The 20596-nt window shown below is 28.4% G+C and overlaps 2 protein-coding genes and 1 non-coding gene across 4 annotated transcripts; 2 read left to right on the forward strand and 1 right to left on the reverse strand.

The window, feature by feature from the left end:
* The first annotated feature begins 718 nt into the window (after nt 1-718).
* LOC109810725 (cellulose synthase-like protein E6) lies at nt 719-4070 on the forward strand. Its single transcript, XM_029268943.2, has 7 exons — nt 719-1036; nt 1117-1260; nt 1385-1516; nt 1744-1956; nt 2183-2400; nt 2832-3183; nt 3621-4070. Exons 1-7 carry the CDS (start codon nt 764-766, stop codon nt 4068-4070), a joined length of 1782 nt encoding a protein of 593 aa, XP_029124776.1. The 5' UTR covers nt 719-763.
* Nucleotides 4071-7330: 3260 nt separating this feature from the next.
* Nucleotides 7331-14356, forward strand: LOC109795466 (cellulose synthase-like protein E1). Of its 2 annotated transcripts, XM_020354984.3 has the most exons (8): nt 7334-7738; nt 7983-8307; nt 9842-9982; nt 10490-10621; nt 11084-11296; nt 11623-11847; nt 12413-12760; nt 13688-14356. In XM_020354984.3, the coding sequence occupies exons 1-8, from the start codon at nt 7473-7475 to the stop codon at nt 14219-14221; spliced, it is 2184 nt and encodes a 727-aa protein (XP_020210573.2). In that variant the 5' UTR covers nt 7334-7472; the 3' UTR covers nt 14222-14356. The 2 variants fall into 2 exon arrangements, with proteins under 2 accessions (XP_020210574.2, XP_020210573.2); XM_020354985.3 differs by lacking the exon at nt 9842-9982 and having other exon boundaries at nt 7331-7738.
* A 2870-nt stretch (nt 14357-17226) lies between these two features.
* On the reverse strand, nt 17227-18636 carry LOC114916358 (uncharacterized). The gene is made up of 2 exons (XR_014429605.1): nt 17998-18636; nt 17227-17409 (listed from the first exon to the last, which is right to left on the reverse strand). It is a non-coding gene; the product is annotated as an uncharacterized LOC114916358 (transcript).
* Nucleotides 18637-20596: the final 1960 nt, after the last annotated feature.

Raw genomic sequence — 20596 nt, forward strand, 5'->3', positions numbered from 1 at the left:
CTTCAACATAGGTTACTCTTACTTTCTCACTCATTTGCACCACCACAATCCACAAGCCAAATCTTAAATTCTAAATACTATATTTAGCTCCAAAAACACTACACACATGTCTACTTTTTCTTTAATCTTACTTTTTCATTTTATTATATCATTTTTACAAACTACTATTCATATAATTTTTTTTAAATACTTATTGTGAAACTCAAATAAACCTATTTAAATGACTATTTGTAATTGCATCACTATCAAATCCATTATTTACTACATCTACCAATTTCTCTTATTATTATTATTATTATTATTATATATTTTTCATTTTTACCTTCTCCCCACTCTTATAACTTACTACAACTACAAGTCTAAGTTTTTTCTTTTTTCTTTTTTATTTTTACAAAAATGTGAAAACTGAAAAAAGAGAAACTGGGAAATATAGCTTGTACCATTTTTTTTTCTTTTGATATATTTTATTGTTAAATTCCGAGAGGAAATACTTTATTATTTATAATAATTTCATTTCGATTCAAATCAATCAAACGTTTAATTGCGTTTTATCTATCAAATATAGTTGTACAGTTTAAGTTTTTAAAATTTTATTTATTTGAATAATTTTAATTTTTTAAGTATTATAATTATAGAATTTTAATTATTTTTACTTTTTAGTTGAATTAATAATCCTAATCCCTCAAAATATTATAATTTCATATACAGATATGATGAGGAAAGTTTACCAGGAGTGGACATTTTTGTGTGTACGGCTGACCCAATGCTGGAGGCTCCATGTATGGTGATTAACAGCGTATTATCAGCAATGGCCTTCAATTATCCTGCCAATAAATTGAGTGTGTATCTCTCCGACGACGGAGGCTCAGACCTAACATTCTATGCTCTCTTAAGGGCTTCCATTTTCTCCAAACATTGGTTACCCTTTTGTTCAAGATTCAACGTTCAACATCGCTCACCCGAGCCATTCTTTGCCACCCAATATTCTACTACTAGTAATAACACTCACTATTCCCAAGCATGCTTATTCATCAAGGTACCTACATATATAACTTTTTTATCAAATTATTTATTTTATTTTGCCCCCCATCTCACTCCATATATATTCTTTTACAGAAACTGTATGAAGAAATGAAAAATGAGATTGAATCAGCCGTAGCAAAGGGGAAGGTTCCAGAGTCGTATATGAGAAATGAACACGTAGGATTCTCAGAATGGAACCCAAAAACAACAAAGCAGGATCACCACCCTATCGTGCAGGTCACTATATATCACCATTTTAATAACAATTAACGTACTTAATTTCTTAACTTATATATATTAATAAATAAATAAAATAAGCTTATTTTTTAATATAACATTTAATCTATATATATTTTATTAGATTGTAATCGATGGAAGGGACAAGGATGCTGTAGATGAAGACGGATTTCAACCGCCAACACTCGTATACCTATCACGCGAGAAAAGACCAAACTACCCTCACCACTTCAAAGCAGGAGCTATTAATGCATTGGTGAGATATATATAGGACAAATTATGAAGTCATTAAAATATTTAACTTTAAATTATTTAATTAATGATCATAATTTTAATATATGATGGTTTTTCACTTATTTTAGAAACTTATCCTTTATTTTCTTTTCCCCAGTGATGGCCTTATTTTCAAACAGTGTATTTCGCTTAAATGGACATATTAATATGATACGCGTAGTCACATCACAAGTTTCTTAATTTCTACAGATAAGGGTGTCATCCGAGATAAGCAATGCCCCTTTCATCCTCAACTTGGATTGCGATATGTGCTCCAATAATGCAGATACAATTAAAGAAGTACTATGCTTCTTCCTTGATCAAACAAAAGGCCACGATATAGCTTATGTGCAATTTCCACAGTGGTTTCATAACATCACCAAAAATGACCATTATGGAAATTCTTGTGTTGTCACCAATAAGGTGGGTAATTAATAAAATAAGCTAATTACTTTAGTTAACCTATAAAATTTTCATGTGTATATATATTGAAGTTGTAACCTAAAATCTCATGTATATTATTTTACTCCTTTTTTTTTCTATTAGGTCGACATCAGTTATTTATGAGCTTATAAATTTAAATATGGTATTTATATAAATAGACTAACACTATATTGTGTCTGATTTTCTAATGTGCATATATATAAAGTTTGAGCTAGCTGGCATAAGTGGATATGGAGCAGCCATGTTTTGTGGAACTGGGTGTTTACATCGAAGAGAAAGTTTATCAGGAGCTTACTTGAGAGATTACAAAGCAAAATGGGACTTCAAATCTAAAACAATCAACAACAGAACAGTTCACGAATTGAACCAAGCATCCAAGGCTCTTGCCACTTGCACCTACGAGGAGGGAACTCAATGGGGAAAGGGGAGGTAACAAATCCACTCTCCAGTATAAGAAAAAAAGTTAATTCACTCTAACAAATTTAATTAATATAATTTAATTTCATTCATTTCATTTAAAAAATAATTTATTTCTCTACATTATCCTTTATTGAAACTTGATATCAAAGATAAAAATCACTCATTAATTAAAAATACAATCTACGGTATTTTGAAAATGACATAATTAAATAAGATAAAAAAAAATTAGTTGACATTTTTGTATATATTTAAAGTCAACAAAAATATATTTTTTTCTTGACAAAAATTGCTTTTTCGTGACAAATAATATTAAATGATAATTTAATTTAAAAAAGTTAATATATAAATTGTTTGACGTCACTAATTTTAATATTTCTCTGTGAGTAGATTTTTGGCTAAAAATTTACAATATTTGAGAATAATTTATGAATCATGCAGAAGGGATTAGTATATGGTATTCCCGTGGAAGACGTTGTGAGTGGCCTTGCAATCTCATGCAGGGGTTGGAAATCAATTTATTACAACCCGGAAAGGAAGGCTTTCGTGGGTGTAGCTCCAACAACCTTGGATGTGGCATTTGTTCAGCATAAGAGGTGGTCAGAAGGCACGTTCCAGATCTTCTTATCAAAGTATTGCCCTTTCATTTATGGGCATGGGAAGATACACTTGGGTGTACAAATGGGGTATTGCGTTTACCTCTTATGGGCTCCTATGTCCCTACCCTTTCTGTGTTATGTCATTGTCCCTCCTATTTGCTTGCTTCATGGCATTCCCTTGTTCCCAAAGGTTCTCTTCTCTCCTCAATCTAAATTTGATTCCCTATTTCTAATTTCACTTTTCAAGTACAAAATTATCATCTTGTTTACAAAGATCATCGATCCATGATATGAATAAATAAATAAATAAAGATGTTAATAAAGTTATATGGATATAAACTAAAAATATTTATGAAAATTTCTCTATTAAAAAAAGCCTTTTATTTTTATTAAAGGGGATTTTAAAAATATTTCTAAATTTATATTCAAACAAAATCTTAATGTATAACCGATTCTAAACACCATTGTGATTAGAGTTATTGTAAAATACACCTTATAAAGTTGTTTTTAGTGTTTTATGTAGAGATCTTTGAAAATAAGAAGACGGTTTTGTAATTGAAAAGTGAAAACAGAAAACAAAACCTTAACTTTTTTGGATTTATTTATCTCTACTCGATGTTTTTGCAGCTTTCAAGCATTTGGGTCCTTCCATTTGCATATGCATTTCTTGCAACCTATGGCTATAGCTTGTGTGAGTATTTGAGCTGTGGGCACCCAGCAAAGGGTTGGTGGAACTTACAAAGAATCAAGCTCATGCATAGAACCACCTCATATTTCTTTGGTTTCATTGACACCGTGACCAAACAATTAGGACTATCACAGACAAACTTTGCCATCACAGATAAAGTGGTAACTGAGGACGTGCAAACGAGATATGAGCAAGAGGTCATTGATTTTGGAGGCTCCTCAAATTCAATCATGTTAATCATATTGGCAACAGTGGCATTGCTAAACCTTTTTGGTCTCGTTGGGGGAATCAAGAGGATTCTAGTGGACATGGAATTCAGCTCAAGCCAATTTGTGGTGCAGATTGCACTGAGTTCATTGGTAGCGATGATCAATTGTATGTCCTGTTAAGACTGTCCACTGCCCCCCAATAAGGCATGACAATTAAAAATTAGGATGTACAAGCTCGAACATGGAAGTAATATATTTTCCATCCCCCATAAACAGGTAAAGCAAAATGAATTGTGCCTGCAATCTGGCTAGGTTAACAACACCTTGACATTAGTTTCATTTCTTTCCTCAACATTTAGACCCATGAGTGAAGATGATATAACCAACTCATGCCTATCAATCAGCTTCCATGTCAACGAACTCATAAGCTCACATCAAAATAAAGAATCATCCTGCATTATACCAATCCCAACCATGAATTGTTGCATTATTGGACAAACCAACTTGCAGAATCAGAAGCTAAACTGACATAAAAGGAAGTCTATGTCATTTAAGCAAGGAAGCATAGCACTATAGCAGCTTCGAGATGCTTCGAGATGGTCTCGGGTTTGAAAGTCAATTTCTGCAAGAGCAACTTCGGAGCTTTGGGAATTGAATCTGGTTTGGTGGAAAGCTATGCGCACTTATTGAATTGCAAAATTTTATCCTTTCCTTTCACATATCTAGGGATTCCCATTGGCGCCAATCCAAGAAAGAAAGACACGTGGAGGCCCATTGTTATCAAAATTCAGAAAAAGTTGTCATCATGGAAATGCAAGGTCCTATCAATGGCTGGTAGAGTGTGCTTACTGAACTCAGTTTTAACCTCGCTACCATTATTATTTCTCTCTTTTTTCAGAATTCCACCTAGTGTCAGCAAAGAAATTGTTAGTCTACAAAGAAACTTTCTGTGGGGATGTAAGGAAGATCAACGCAAGATTTGCTGGATAAGCTGGGATAGGGTGACGTTGCCAAAGAAGATGGGGGGATTAGGAGTCAAAAATATTATCAGGTTTAATATGGCTTTGCTGGCCAAGTGGAGGTGGTCGTTGTTTCACCAAAATGATTCTCTATGGGCCAGAGTATTATATTCGAGATATGGTGGGGGGACAAACCTTTGTGCTCAAAGTAGTTCCCGAAGAGATTCCTTATGGTGGAGGGATCTAGTTGTGGTATGTGGCGGACTAGAACAAGACAATTGGTTTGATAGGAAGGTTAAGTGGAGTATTGGATCAGGATCAAGAGTGAGGTTTTGGTTGGATAAGTGGATAGGCCCAATCTGTCTAGCAAGTCTTTTTCCGAGGTTATCCACTATTTCTGAACAGCAAAACCAGTTTATTCAGGATATGGGCTATTGGACAGGCCATAGGTGGGCATGGCAGCTACATTGGAGACGGGAAAGGTTCGAATGGGAGATACCGCTGGAGCAGCAATTAATGCAACGACTCTTGGAGTGTAATCCTAGGGCGAGGCAGGTTGACTCATGGTGGTGGTTGGGTGAACCGTCTGGAACTTATACAGTCAGGTCTGCATATAGTGCCATCACCTCTGAAGCTGATGTAGGATCCAATATTGGTGCACCTAGCAGTGTTTGGTCCATCCCGGCACCACCAAAAGCTAAAATTTTTGCTTGGAGAATGATGAGTAGGGGCCTCCCTACGGTGGATAATCTGGCTAGCAGGAGTATTGTCTTATCAGAAAATGATGCACTATGTGTTTTTTGTAAGAGTGATATTGAAACTGATTATCATTTGTTCTGCACCTGCCCGGTGGTTGACAAGGTATGGAAGGTATGTCTGTCGTGGATTAATTGTCCCGCTCCCCTTCCTAGGTGCATTTTGGACCATTTCAACTTCATTCCTGGACCTTTTCACCAAAGTACACAAGCTGTTTATTGGCGTACGGTGTGGCTGGTAACTACTTGGATAGTGTGGAGGACAAGGAATCTATGTAGGTTCAAGGATAGCAGCTTCTGTTTTGATAGTATGGTGAAAGAGATTCAGGTTCACAGTTGGAGGTGGTTGTCATCCTTCACAAAGTCTTTCCGGTATAGTTTTTCACAATGGTGCTGCAATCCTGGTCTATGTTTAACTAGATGAAGGTCTGAGGTGTCTAGGTAGGTGGAAGATAACTAAGATGCAAGTGGGTGTATAATTGATAGGTTGTTCTCAAAACTGGGTAGGATAAATTATAGTTTATTTCGATCAGTTAGAGAGGGAGGGTGGGTGGGGTAGGGTTGCTCATAATAAGGCTGGAGTAGCGAGTTGTGAAGGGTTCACTGTAACAACTACTGAAGTGGGTAATCTTCTTTTTTATTTTTTTATTTTCTCTTCATGGGTTACAGATGTTTGGTTCTATTTGTAAACTTGTCTTTTCTCTTTTGGTACCACTGGTACCTTTCAATGAAATTTTTCTTAGCTGTTCAAAAAAAAAAAAAAAGCGATGATCAATTTACCAGTGTATGAGGCACTTTTTATTCGTATTGATAAACGGTGCATATCATCCTCAGTTATGTTCAAGTCTATTGTCTTGGCTTCCTTGGCTTCTTGCCTAGGATCTTTCATCTGCTAGTCTAGTGCAATATTGAAACTTGAAAGTGTGGTGATAATTAAGAATCTCTATTGATTCCATATTTGGCTTCATTACTCGATGCTTTAAGTGTGTGTGCTAGTTAAACTATGTATTAAAGTACTCTTTGCTTTCCATTGTATCTGGACATACATTTAGCCACTAATAATTATTATATTGATTCGCTACAAAAAGTAAACTGAAAATTGTCTTTCTAATTGTGTCTATTATTGCCTTTCAACCCTATTTCCTTGATTGGAAAACTCTCCCTAGTTGATTGTTAAATTCATTATATCTCTCAGTAATTTCCGAGTCGAAACAGTTTTCTGTGACCAATCCTTAAGTAGGGAAAATGATCTTAATGCTATGTTAGGGAAAGTAAGTCTAATTCAACAGTGAATTAGATTTTTGCATTCTAAAGATTCTTTATTTATGCAAATTTTAGTTCTCATCAAATTTAAATTTTTTGAAAAATAATTTCGTCACTGTGTATGCCGTGTCCTTAACGATAATGATAAGAACCAATTTTAAAATTTTCAAAATCTGTTAAAAATAGTATAAAAAAAAAAAAAAAACATATAAAAGGATTGAAATCGAATTTTTCCATAAGTAGGTTAATTAAGCATGTGAAAAATATCCATCATGGGTTAGACTTAGTCACTTGGGAGGTGCATTCGTCGTTTATCTTTCACTTTCGGGTTTTGGTCAGTGCAATACGGATCACACAACAACCTTACGTATTTGAGGAGGATATATATATCAATCATTGTGGCCATATGATAAAAGTAGGGAAAACAAATTAAAGAGAATTTAGTATTTTCATTTGAAAAGATGCTTGTTTTGTTCACCGTGAAAACCGAGAAACTAATAGGACCCACCTACATTTATATGTTTCTTTCTCTTCTTATAAACAATGATACGGAATTTGAAATTTAAAATTTATCCTTTGTCTTCCAAGCTCACTTTCCTTGTACTATGGATAGCAGTGAAAAGTATTCATTATTTGAGACTAAGAGGGATAGAGGAAGGCACTTTCGAAGGCTCTTTTCTATCTCTGTGTTTGTGGCCATATGCTTCATCTGGGCTTACAGATTGACCCACATACCCACAAACCATGGATTATGGGCTTTCCTTGGTTTGTTTGCCGCAGAACTCTGGTCCGGCCTCTATTGGCTCTTGGGCCAAGCCCTCCGCTGGAACCGCGTCTTCAGAAAACCCTTCCACAACACACTCTCTCAAAGGTTCATCTTCTACTCCTTTTCTTCCTTCTCTTCGTCTCACAAATTATTACTTCAATTTTATTTATAACAAATAATATACATAAAAGCAGAATTTAATTACCGTGTCACGTCAGCAAACTTTTTAACTACATGATTGTAATATTTAGAGAATAAAACTATACTCAAGTTTTTAAAAATTAATGGTGGAGAGTTGTGATAAAAGTAAAAATTAAAATTAATGTGACTGTGTTATAATTTGCGACAGGTACGAGAATAGTTTGCCAGGAGTAGACATATTTGTGTTCACAGCAGAGCCAGTGATTGAACCACCTATGATGGTGATTAATACAATATTATCTGTAATGGCTTATGACTATCCAGTTGAAAAGCTTAGTGTGTATCTGTCGGATGATGCTGGATCAGAGATAACTTTTTATGCTCTTTTAGAGGCCTCTACCTTTGCCAAGCACTGGCTACCATTCTGCAAGAGGTTCAAGGTGGAACCAAGATCACCTGAAGCTTATTTTACTATCTATGTCTCATCAACTCCACACGACCTTAATCATGCCAAAGACTTGGCAGCCATCAAGGTAAAGAGTAATATTTTGAGTTTACATGTTGCTTCTTGCAATCAAAATCCATAACTTATACCTAAATATTGTTGTGGTCCAAATTCACTAAATCAGTCAACCCTTCTATACAAATTAGTTAATTATTTAAAATTTCAAATTATATATATATATATATATTATTTAATTCATCATAATTATAATAACGTCAATAAAATTTAAATTTAGAATTTTTTTCATACTCCATCAAAATTAGAAATATATAGTTTTAGCTATAATGAGAATAACATTTTTTTTACTAATACTTATTTATAAGTATCCTCACCTCAAGTATCTAAGTTGCATTCACTTTTTTTTTTTAAGAAATAAAATTTTATGCCTTGAGAGTGTATGTTGACAGAAAAAAAAAATCGAATAATTAAAAAGTATGACATGAGATGATTTATTTTTAAAACAAATGTTAGATATACCCTCTTTAATACTTTTTTTTTATAAATATTCTCTTTCTTACTAATATGTTAGTCTGTATATTTTATGGGCTAAATATTTATTATATATAATTAAAAATTATAATAAATTGTATATAAATAAATATTATATTTGAAATATATAAACTATATTTAAAATTAATTAATATATATATATATATATAAATATATAAGTTATATTTTATATTAAATAAATAAATATGATATTTTAAATTATTGATAATAATAAATATAATGTATATTATATTATTAAAATTTATAGGAAATCACACATTTGATGCACTGTGGATGTTATTTAATAAGTCTCTTCATATTTAATGATAAAATTCATCAAAGTTTATGATTTTGAACCAACAAAAATATTAACTCTTAGAATCTTAGAGAGAATAGTGTAATTAGATTTTTTCAAAATTAAATATACACTACAAATAAATTGTCATATAGTGACACATGTACATCTTATAATGATATAATATATATTACTAAAAACTAATTTTACCTACAAAATAAATATAATATATGTTGGTATATTGTTAAAAAATGTGGGTATAATAGTGACACATAAAATATGTTATTAAATTTCATTTAAAATCAACACTAAAATTGTGCGTAGCTATATACCAAATAGATATATAACTATATATATTATACTTATAGTGATACTTTTTGTATGTCGTCACTATATGTAATATTTATTGTAGTGATATGAGTTACATTCTTTCATTTTACTGCAAAGAAGGATATCTATTTTTTTTAGAATTATTGGATTTGTATTTGTTTGTATAGAGGTATATTTATTATGAGGGTTAGATATTTTATTATCGTTACAAAAATGTTCTATCAATAAGATATTGTCTACTGTAAATTTATATTTTTATAATTTTATTTTTGAAATTTGTTTATTATTTAAAAGATTTTTTACTAATAATATATATATATATATATATATATATATTTATTTATTTATTTATTTTAAACTTTTATTTTAATGTTATGAAACCTTGTTTATATAATTGTATCCCAACTTTTGCTTCATACAACATTATTATATTTTTATTTTGTTGTAGAAATTATACGAAGATATGAAAAAACGAATAGAAGACGCAATCAAGTTAGGTGAAATACCTAGCAAAGCACGTTCAAAGCATAATGAATTTTCTCAATGGGATTCATATTCATCACGACATGATCATGGGACAATTCTAAAAGTGAGTTATACTTTCTCAACTTTTACTATGATACACTCGTGGTAAATTAAATCTAATTTAATTTTATAAAATCCACTAATAAAATAAAAATATATTTTTTATTTATATATTTTATTATCATCATATATACTATTTCAAATATATACTAATTAATGTACTATTTCAAATATATAATATATAGTTGTTATTTTAGAAAACAAAAAGAGTTCCTCTAAAAAGTTGTTGTAGTTCAATAACAATAATGTAATTATGACTCTTATTATAAAAAGAAATAGAATTACAACTTTTATATAAAGAAATCATAGATTTTATATTCACAATTAACAAGCTACTTATAAAATGAATAACACAAAATTATACTTAAAGATAAATATTTTTTAATTAATGACTACACTACCTTATCTTTCAAACATATACCATATCAAGTCCATATTTTTGAACCGAATTCAACTCATGAGTTTTTTGATTGTCCCTTAATTTACTCTTGTGGCTTGATTTTGTTACCAGATATTGCTTCATCCAAATGACTCACATTCGAAGGATGTAGATGGGTTTGTTTTGCCAACTTTGGTATATATGTCTCGTGAGAAGAGACCCCAATATCACCACAACTACAAAGCGGGAGCCATGAATTCATTGGTAATATATAATTAAAACCCTCCTTTTTTGACATCAAAAATTTTAGGATGGAAAAATAAATGTATAGTAGGAAAAATCTTCCACCCAAAGAATATTTACATGATAATTACATTTACTTCTTGCAATGAATAGTAAAAGTTGAACGTGCATATTAGATGTGAAACATTGTCTTAATTCACTCGATCAATCTCTTGAGTTAAAGTTATTTTTCATAAGGCTTGTACGAAAAAAAAATAGCAAATGTAGTGCCTATTCATTATTAATTAATTATTTACAAAAGGAGGTTCAAAAGAAAGACCACATTATAACATGATTTATGTTGACAAAATTTGTCAATGATCTAATCACGCCTGCATATATATATATATGTAGCTGCTTAATTATGTGAGTAATCTTTTATGAATCATTTATCAATCTATGTGCATTAAATATCACCTTTTTTTTTCTTTGACCTAAATGCAGTTAAGAGTGTCTTCAATGATTAGCAATGCGAAAATCATTCTAATTCTAGATTGTGACATGCACTCAAACCATTCACGATCAGTACGAGATGCTCTTTGTTTTTTCATGGATGAAGAGAAAGGCCAAGAAATTGGTTTTGTGCAGTTTCCACAAAACTTTGACAATGTGGGTAAGAATGATTTATATGGGAATGCTTTATCAGTACTTATGGAGGTGAGTTAATTAATATTGATGAAATTAGAAGTTTTACAAGGGTTTTAAATTCCCCCCCTTTATCTTACCCCAGCTTCATTTTGATTTTATTTTTAAATTGAATTATCTTACATAATTTATAAATTTGATTTATTTAACAAATTTTTTAATTCAACGATTAAATCATTAAAATTTAATATAAATATAAATTTATTGAGTAAAATAATTTTATTAAAAGTTATTTTTAATTTCCTCACTTTAAACCTAAATAATTGATATTATCATGAACATTTCCGTATTTCTTTTTAAAATAACTCCACTTTTCATGATCACCATGAACTATGAAGGTGGAGCTCCATGGTGCAGACGGTTATGGTGGACCTTTGTTCATTGGAACTTGTTGCTTTCATAAAAGAGACGCTCTTTCTGGGAAGAAGTTTAATAATGGTCTATACAAAAATGATTGGAATGATGAGAATGAGTTGATTAAGGCAAACCTGCAAGAACTAGAAGCAGAATCAAAGGCTCTTGCAAGCTGCAACTACGAGGAAAACACTTTATGGGGAAAAGAGGTGGTGTATTAATCTTTATTTGCTTTCACAATCACAAATACTAGGTTTGTTCAGGATTTTAAAATTTTCAAAATATTCAATCAAATTAGTAGTCTGATTAGATACATGCATATAAGTGTTTTTAGAGTTTTTTTTTTATGATAAATAATTTTTTATATTTAGTAGAGATAATTTCAAAAATACTTATATCTAAATAGACTATAATCTAAATTGATCTATTTTATATAATCGAACCATATTTCATAAAATGGATCAATTTAATTTTTACAGAAAGCAAATTAATTTTTCTTTTATAAAATGCATATTGCTACAGTTAAGATATTCACTTTATGTTTACATAATTAAGTTTTTTTTAAAAGAAAATCAAATTCAACCATTTTATAAAAATAGATTGATTATTCGTATACTTTTACAAAGTGATTTCAATTTGCATTTTTTTTTCTCAAAACGGTTCTATTCAATTTTGGATTGGTTTTGATTGAGTTTTATTGAACATCCCACAAATTCAATAATATTACATGAGTATATATGAAAGTGAAGTGTTTAATTAATTTGATTGTTGTAGATTGGTGCAATATATGGGAGTCTAGTGGAGGATGTAATAACAGGGTTGTGGATACAATTCCAAGGATGGAAATCAGTATACTACAACCCAACAAGGAAGGCTTTTCTTGGCATTGCTCCAACTACATTGCTTCACACATTAGTTCAACAAAAGAGGTGGGCTGAAGGCGAGTTTCAAATTTTGTTTTCTAAGTACAGTCCTACGTGGTATGGTCATGGAAAGATCAAGTTAGGCCTAATATTGGGATATTGCCACTACAACTATTGGGCAACCACTTGTTGCCCAATGCTATATTACTCAATCATCCCTTCACTTTCTCTACTAAAAGGCATTTCCTTGTTTCCAAAGGTAATCATGGCCTCCCTTTCTTTTAGAGATTTAAAAACTATGCAACATTTTATTCTCTCCAAAACTCTTTAACAAATTTAAAAGTTGTTATAAATTACTCTGAATTAAAAAAAATAAATAAATAATGAATCCCATCAATTTTCTTTTTTTTACTATCGTATTTTACTCATTGTTATACCAAATCTTTTGCTACTACCAACCCATTACACTAAAATAAAGTCAAACTAGTCTTAGACCCTTAAAATAAAGTCTTGAGTGAGTTTTGTAGGTAAAAAAAACTCGATTAAAAGGTGAAGCTCAATTAAAAGTAATCGATTAGGTTTTTTTGACAAAAGTTAATCATTCAATAAAATGATTGATATTTTGCACCTATAATATGATAAAAAAATAAAAAAATCTATTGTCACTTAAATAGATAAGAACTAGTGGACTTTTAAAAACATTTGATTTAACCTATTCTTAAGTTAAAGCCTTTAGGTTTATTTTTATTTTATGACATTTGTTTTTGCTTGATTCTTTCTTTTTGAAGTTTAGCCTTTTAATCGTTTTCTTTGTCAACTTCTCTATTTTGTTCAAACTTCAAGTTTTCCCTTTTGATATACACTCAGCTATTATATTAGAATTTGTGTGCAAGTCGTTGTCTAAATGTGTGAACTAATGGATTTTTAATCTCAATTGTTTATTTAAAGTTATCTTGATACACTTTAGACTTATAGTCCTCCTACTTATACATTTATTTATTTTTAATTTACCAACATGAAACTTGATTTCCAACAATTTCTTTGTTAGTTGATATGAATAAGAGACTAAAATGAAAATCTTTTCAATAAACTAAATAAAGTTTCCTAAACCATATGTAATAAATAAATGCTACAATGCAATATTTAGAATGCATATAACATTGTGTTTATCTGGTGGATTCAACAGATGTCTAGCCCATGGTCAATACCATTCACATTTGTAATACTAGCAGAAAGTACTTCCAGTTTAGTTGAGGGTTTGATTCTTGGAGGCACAATACAGGGTTGGTGGAATGGCCTAAGGATGTGGTTATACATAGGAACAACTTCTTACCCTTTTGCTTTCATTAAAGTTGTCTTGAAATTCTTTGGTCTTTCAGATTTCTCTTATAATATCACAACTAAGATCATCCAAGATGATGTTTCCCAACGTTATGAGAAACAAGTCATGGAATTTGGAACCTCTTCTCCATTTTTCACTATACTAACAACAATCGCATTGCTCAATTTATTTTGTTTACTTGCTACTTTAAAGGAGTTACCACTTAGTGAAGGTATGGGATTTCAAGTTCTATTGTGTGGGATTTTGGTTTTCATCAATTTTCCAATATACCAGGGACTTTTTCTAAGAAAGGACAAGGGTAGATTGCCAAGCTCTTGTGCTATTAAATCCATTGCATTAGCTTTAAGTTCATGTATCCTCTTCAAAATATTGAACTGACTAGATTAAAGACTAAAGTAGTCTTTGCTTTTATCTTTTGATTAGAAAAATAAAATGTATTTATTATTATTTTGTTGGACTCTTTACTTTCTTTTTTTTTAATGAAATGCTTCCGATACTTATATTTTTCTAGCATTGCTCTTTTTTGTTTTGTTATTAATTTAATATCTTTAATTGTAAGCTATGTTAGTGGTCAACTGGAGCAAGTAGATACTAGTACGAGTCTCTAATTTAAATTTGTATAAGCCAATAAATATAAAAATTTAAAATGAAATGTTTATGTAACTTTATTTTTCTTTTTCTTTCCTCATGTAACAAAACAATGTACAAGTTTTTAAAAGGAAACAATAAATCAGAAATTTTATGAAAGTATTTAAGGTAAGAATGAAATTAAAATGATATCTAGATATAAATTCAAGCACTTCAATGAGGTCTAATGTAAGCTAGTATGATAATTTTTTATAAAAATATTTTATCAAATAAATTAATTATAAACAAAATAAATTAATAAATAAATAAGGTACGAGTTGTTTGAAATTACATATTAAGCACCTAAAATTTTACCATTACCTTGTTCCTCCTATCATAATTTGACACACAAAAAAATCATTCTGAAAAATAATATCTAATAATTTTCTTTTCCAATATAAACTAATAAGGGAAAAATAAAATTACAATAATGCTTATTGAGTTTATTTTTTATTTTATTCATGATTTTACAATTTATTATTATTTTTTTTTTACAAATATGTGTATATACATGATTTTACAATATTACACTATGGAGACGTTTGATAAGGATTTTTTTAATATAAATCCTAAGAATTATTATTCATAAAAAATAGTTAAAATCTGTTTGATTAATCATAATGATTCGTAAGAATTTTTATATAGGATTTCAAAAAATTAATGTCTTTACTTTGATTACAATAGTACATTCCTAATATGTAAATATTTTTTATAAAAAATCCTTTATTAAATAACTTCATTAAACATATTTATTTACTCAAATCTTATTACAAATATTATATTAATTATTTTAAAAAATTAAAAATTTATAGTTAAAATCATTTAAATACAGAATTAAACAAAAGAAATAAAAAAATACTATCTTATAATTAAGAAGGATAAAATATATTATTTTATTTTATTAAAAAATAATAAATAAATAAAAGAGTTTAACAAATATCATTAAATTGTATAAATAAAATATACTTTAATATTATTAAAATTGATAAGTTCAATAAATAATAAAACACGAGAAATAGGGAAAAATAAAGATATGAAAAGACTAGAGGGTAGAGGAAGGAGATAGAGATAAAGATAGGGGTAGGAGGGCGAGTGAGAGAGTGAGAGATCTTACTTTAGAAAAATGAATTTCAATTATATATTTTTTATTTTAAAAATGATATTGTTATCTTTTATATAATTAAAACTTTCTCTCCTAATTAAAAAAGTTAAATTCCCGATCCTTTCATGAAAATATTAGTGAAAAAAGTAAAATAAAAATAATTATCAAAAAAATAATATTTTTTGGGAATCTTATTTTTAAAAAAAAAAAAATAGATACCAAATATGAGAAATCAATGTTTCCAATATAAGATTCACATGAAATTAAAAACTTCTCATCTACTAAATGCCCTTAATATTAGTTGGTACAAATAGTAATAATTCATATTTGTTGACCAAATTGTCTCTTAATAAATTTGGTGCATAATTCTCACCCATAAAATGGTTAAAAAATATAGTCTAAGTGGAAAAAAAATAATTAAAAAAAATTAAATGAGTAATTTAATTAGGAGGAAATGTTTAAAATGGATAAAAATTATCATGCAAAATTGTACAAATAAGAGAAAAAAATGTATTTTAGCGTTAACCTTCAAATGATACACACATATGTATTATAATGAAATTTTACAAAGAATGCAATGTAATGAGCAAAACCTTCAAATGATACACACATATATATTATAATGAAATTTTACAAAGAATGCAATGTAATGAACAAAATTCTATAGCACATAGCACGAGACAAGGTTGAAAGAGGGAGTATATATCCTTCGTTCCTTAAGCATCAATAAACTACAATATTGATACAAATCCTTATCAATAGTAGTTTGTTTTCTGTATTATATCTATCATGCTACAAAGTCACTTTTATAGCATATAAATAAACTAAATTACAACCAAATTCGTGTATGACATAATAACTATCCTTGAGAAAATGTTGGCAGCAACTAGTTACGAATATACATGATCTTTTGTTCAGTCTCTTTAACTATAACAACAATCGCTATGACTCTGCAGAAGGACTTTGCATGCAACAAAACCAATTTTTCTGAAAATCAATTAAGTTATTCATGAGAAGAAAAATGTAATACATAAAATATAAAGCCTATGAATATCAAACAAATTATTCTTGAACTAGATCAACTAACTATAAAGAATAAAAAAAAATGGTTCATCCACCACTAGCAGGCATCCAAATACAAATTTATCGGATAAAAACAATATAAATCGAATGTATACATATTTTATTAATTAATTTCAAATGTAAAAGATTATATTAAATGTTATTATATGTTTAAAAGTCTCATATTATTTAGAAATTAAAATTAAAAATAATTTATAAATATTATTTTTTTCTTAATTTATTGAAATATTTTTTTAAAGATTAAATCGTGATAACTTAATAAATATTAAAACAAATAATGCTCTAGAGATGTTAATATCTTATTCATAACAGTGAACTTAGTTAGAATACTAATAATCCTTCCTAAGGAAAACAAACCTAATTATAACATAAAGGTTATAATTGAATATTTTTTAAATGAGTATTATGTATATATATACATATAGAGAGATAGCTCATATCAGAGATTGTTTCTAATTCTTTCAAAATATACATAAATATTTAACCAAGAAAAGAAAAAGAAACATAATTACACACAAATACATAAACATGTTACGCTATATCTATTATATTACAATCAAGGTTATCTTACAGTTTGTGTTTTGGCAGGATCTAACGGAGGTTTGGTACGAGGATTAATCTTTTGTGACTCGGATTTGCCTGCACCTGTCTTTTTCTCGTCCCTAACTTTCTCGAAAATCACTGTGTAGCCTTCAGCTGATGCTGGATCATTAACATCCCATTCACCAAACTTTGGTAGTGCTCGACCTGTGTCCTGGTTAATGGTTATCAATAGGATCAGACCACAGGTGCATTAAAACTCATCAAAGACAAATATTGTTTCCAAAAGAAGCACAAGCTTGCAACTATTACTTTTCCAAAGAAACTCCTATCACAATGAAAAACCAAATTCCTCAATCTATCTATTTATCAAGGAAACCCATTGAGACATATGTTTGAAGAATTTTTACTTGGAATCAATGACTTGAAATAACTTTGGTATTGAAGGTCTTTTATCCTAAAACTAATAAATCAAATAAAGATCATGTCACAAAAATCAAGAAATGGAATACATGTTTACGTGACTGGTTAATGAATCAAAGTTATTGTGAAATGCAATTCATGGATATAATGAGAATAATTTAAATGAATAAGCAAGATAGAGACATAAGTCATCGTCGAAGAATCATAAGAAATAAATGATCATAACGTAATTCATGAAAATCTGAGATGAACAGAGGAAGATGACTCGTACCGACATGAGTACAACGTTGAAAGATTTTTCAAAAAAAAAAAAGAAGAAAAAATGAAATGGAGATTGTGTTTTAAAAGAAAGATACAAGAATTTTGGTGTTTACACAACCTGTTGAACAGAAACAATGTGTGGTGTTGTAGAGACAGAACGTGTGTTGCAAAATTAACATTAACAATGTCAAATAATAGCTCAACGACACGACTTATTAGAAGGTGGAACGTCTTTTGTTTTAGGTTCATGATATATACACCTCCTTTTTTTTATAAGTACACCTCCTTTTTAAAAAAATAATTAAAATTTTAAAATATTCTTAATTTTTTGTTTTAAATTTTTTAATTTTACATTCACAACATTTAACTTAGTACTTTTTTTTCATATATTTTTTCTTCTTTTTTCAATTTTTACATGCGCCCCCTTATTTTTTCTTTACCCACCTATTTTGGTAGCATGTAAAAATTGAAAAAAAAAAAAAAAAGTGTGTGAATAAGAAGAAGAAAGTAACAACTGAAAGTGTAAAATTAAAATTTTTAAAAAAAATTATAATATTTTATAATTTTTTTTAAAAGAAGGAGGTGTACTTATAAAAAAAAGGAGGTGTATATATCATGAGCCTTTGTTTTATGACCAAGCCCAACAACACAGCCCGACGGAAGTCCAGCAAGTCATTGACAGTGTCAGGCCCAAGAGGGCTATTATGAAGTAAGAGCAAGTCTCTCTAAAATTACTATAAAAAAACAAAAAACTTAATTAGATTTTTGTCTCAAGTATAGCAATTATGTGATTTTACTAATATATATAACTTAAATAAGTAAAAATTTGCATAATTTTGATATTTAAAAGATTAAAATTATACGATTGTAATGCTTGTTTAGGGTTTAGGGTTTAGGGTTTGTTTTAGGACGACAGTTACATTATTTTATGACTAAAATTATTCAATTAAAATTTGAAAGTCTAAAATCGCACAAGTAATACTTGAGAGTCGAAATGACAATGGGATGAGATAGGTGTGAGTTTCAATATTTTTATTCTCATTCCCAAGTTCGTACCATATACTCATCATTGTCCTCATATTCATTGTTTATATTTACTTGAGTGTAGGGATGACAATAAGTGAGATGACGATATAAAATTTGTGTTTCGTCCCCACCCCCGTCGGGTATTAGGTAATAACTAAATATATTTTTTTGCAAAAAAATATTAAAAAATTACAACATATAATAACAATTATAAAATTATATTAATTAAGTTTAATTTGACATGAATTTAAAATACAACAAGAATTACATAAATCTCAAATAAGTTAAGTTTTTAGAAATTTAAACTGGGGATGAGACAAAGATGAAGACAGATATGTGATGCATAAGTATATATCAATTACTGCTCTCTTACCTGATTTAATAAATTGAATATTATTTTATCTAATCTGATTAAATCAAATATTCTTCGTCAAAGTCAGGGTTGATTCAACATTACTCACAGATACAAGTTTATTTATAATCCCTACTAAAAATGAATTTTAAAAAAACAAAATAAAAAAAATAAAAATTGAAATAAATTTTCTTCATTAATTAATACTAGTTTATATAAAAATTAAAAATAATAGTATAGACAAATTAAAACTATTGTAGATTTAAACTATTTTAAAAAATATATTTGTTTATTGACTTAGGTTATAAGACTGAAATCCCTTGAAGCAAAATAAATATTAGCAACAAATTAACTTCTATATATCAAATACAAACTTAGAAATGTTTTAAGGATTTTTTTTTAATAAAAAAGTTTTTAAAGATTTTTTTTGACTTCTTATCTAATTCTTTTTTTATTTATGAATTAAATCAACTCTTAAACATCAACATCTATTTTGCGTAAAGTATTTTTAGGGACTTTTAAGGATTTTAAAGAATTCTTTTAACTTCTTATTTAATTTTATTTTTATTTGTTATAAATATTTATGAATAAAATATTAATATTTTAAAACCAATCACTATATATTAAACACCAACTTCCATATTACAAGAAAGTGTTTTTAGGATTTCTCTTCACAAGAGAATTTCTAAGGATTTTTTTTTTAAATTTTTTTTATCTAATTTAATTTTTATTTATTATAATTATTTACGAATTAAATTAATTATTATATATTAAATACAAACTTATATATTATGTGAGAGTATTTTTAGAGATTTTTTAAAGTTTTTAAGACTTTTTTAACTTCTTATTTAAACAATTTTTATTTATCATTATTATTTATATATTAAATATTAAAATTTTAAAATAATTTATCAATAAATAAAGTAATTTTATTATGATACAAATTATTTATCATAAATTTAAAATTAAATTTATATATATTAATTTTAAATATAATTTGTATATTCAAATACACTATTTATATATATATGTGTGTGATTTATTAAAAAAATTATTATATTAAAAAATCATATATGTGTTAGACTGGTTAAAATACTAGTTCATTCTTATTTATTAAGATTTATGAAAAATTGTAAAATTAAGAAAAATAGTTATTAAATAGATGTGATATACCAAATTTTGTATTTTTCATTAAATTTTACCAAATGGAAAAACACGCGACAGAAAGTGCAGTTAACAATTTGTTAATTATAAATATTTTTTAATTATAAATTTAACTTTTTATTTTTTATTTTTAACTATTAGGAACTTCGTTAGTTAGCATTGTTTTTTTATAAAA

This window comes from Cajanus cajan, chromosome 9 (genome assembly GCF_000230855.2).
Source record: "Cajanus cajan strain Asha chromosome 9, NIPB_CcT2T_4, whole genome shotgun sequence".
In the NCBI taxonomy this organism is placed as follows: Eukaryota; Viridiplantae; Streptophyta; class Magnoliopsida; order Fabales; family Fabaceae; genus Cajanus; species Cajanus cajan.

Excerpts from the sequence above, each read along its gene's own strand:
- LOC109810725 (XM_029268943.2), top strand. The coding sequence starts at position 764 with ATGCTGGAGGCTCCATGTATGGTGATTAACAGCGTATTATCAGCAATG. Across the intron at positions 2,401-2,831 it reads GAGGGAACTCAATGGGGAAA|GCAGAAGGGATTAGTATATG; the intron begins GGGGAGGTAACA and ends TTTATGAATCAT. Across the intron at positions 3,184-3,620 it reads GCATTCCCTTGTTCCCAAAG|CTTTCAAGCATTTGGGTCCT; the intron begins GTTCTCTTCTCT and ends ATGTTTTTGCAG.
- LOC109795466 (XM_020354984.3), top strand. The coding sequence starts at position 7,473 with ATGGATAGCAGTGAAAAGTATTCATTATTTGAGACTAAGAGGGATAGA. Across the intron at positions 7,739-7,982 it reads CACAACACACTCTCTCAAAG|GTACGAGAATAGTTTGCCAG; the intron begins GTTCATCTTCTA and ends AATTTGCGACAG. Across the intron at positions 11,297-11,622 it reads CTTTATCAGTACTTATGGAG|GTGGAGCTCCATGGTGCAGA; the intron begins GTGAGTTAATTA and ends TGAACTATGAAG.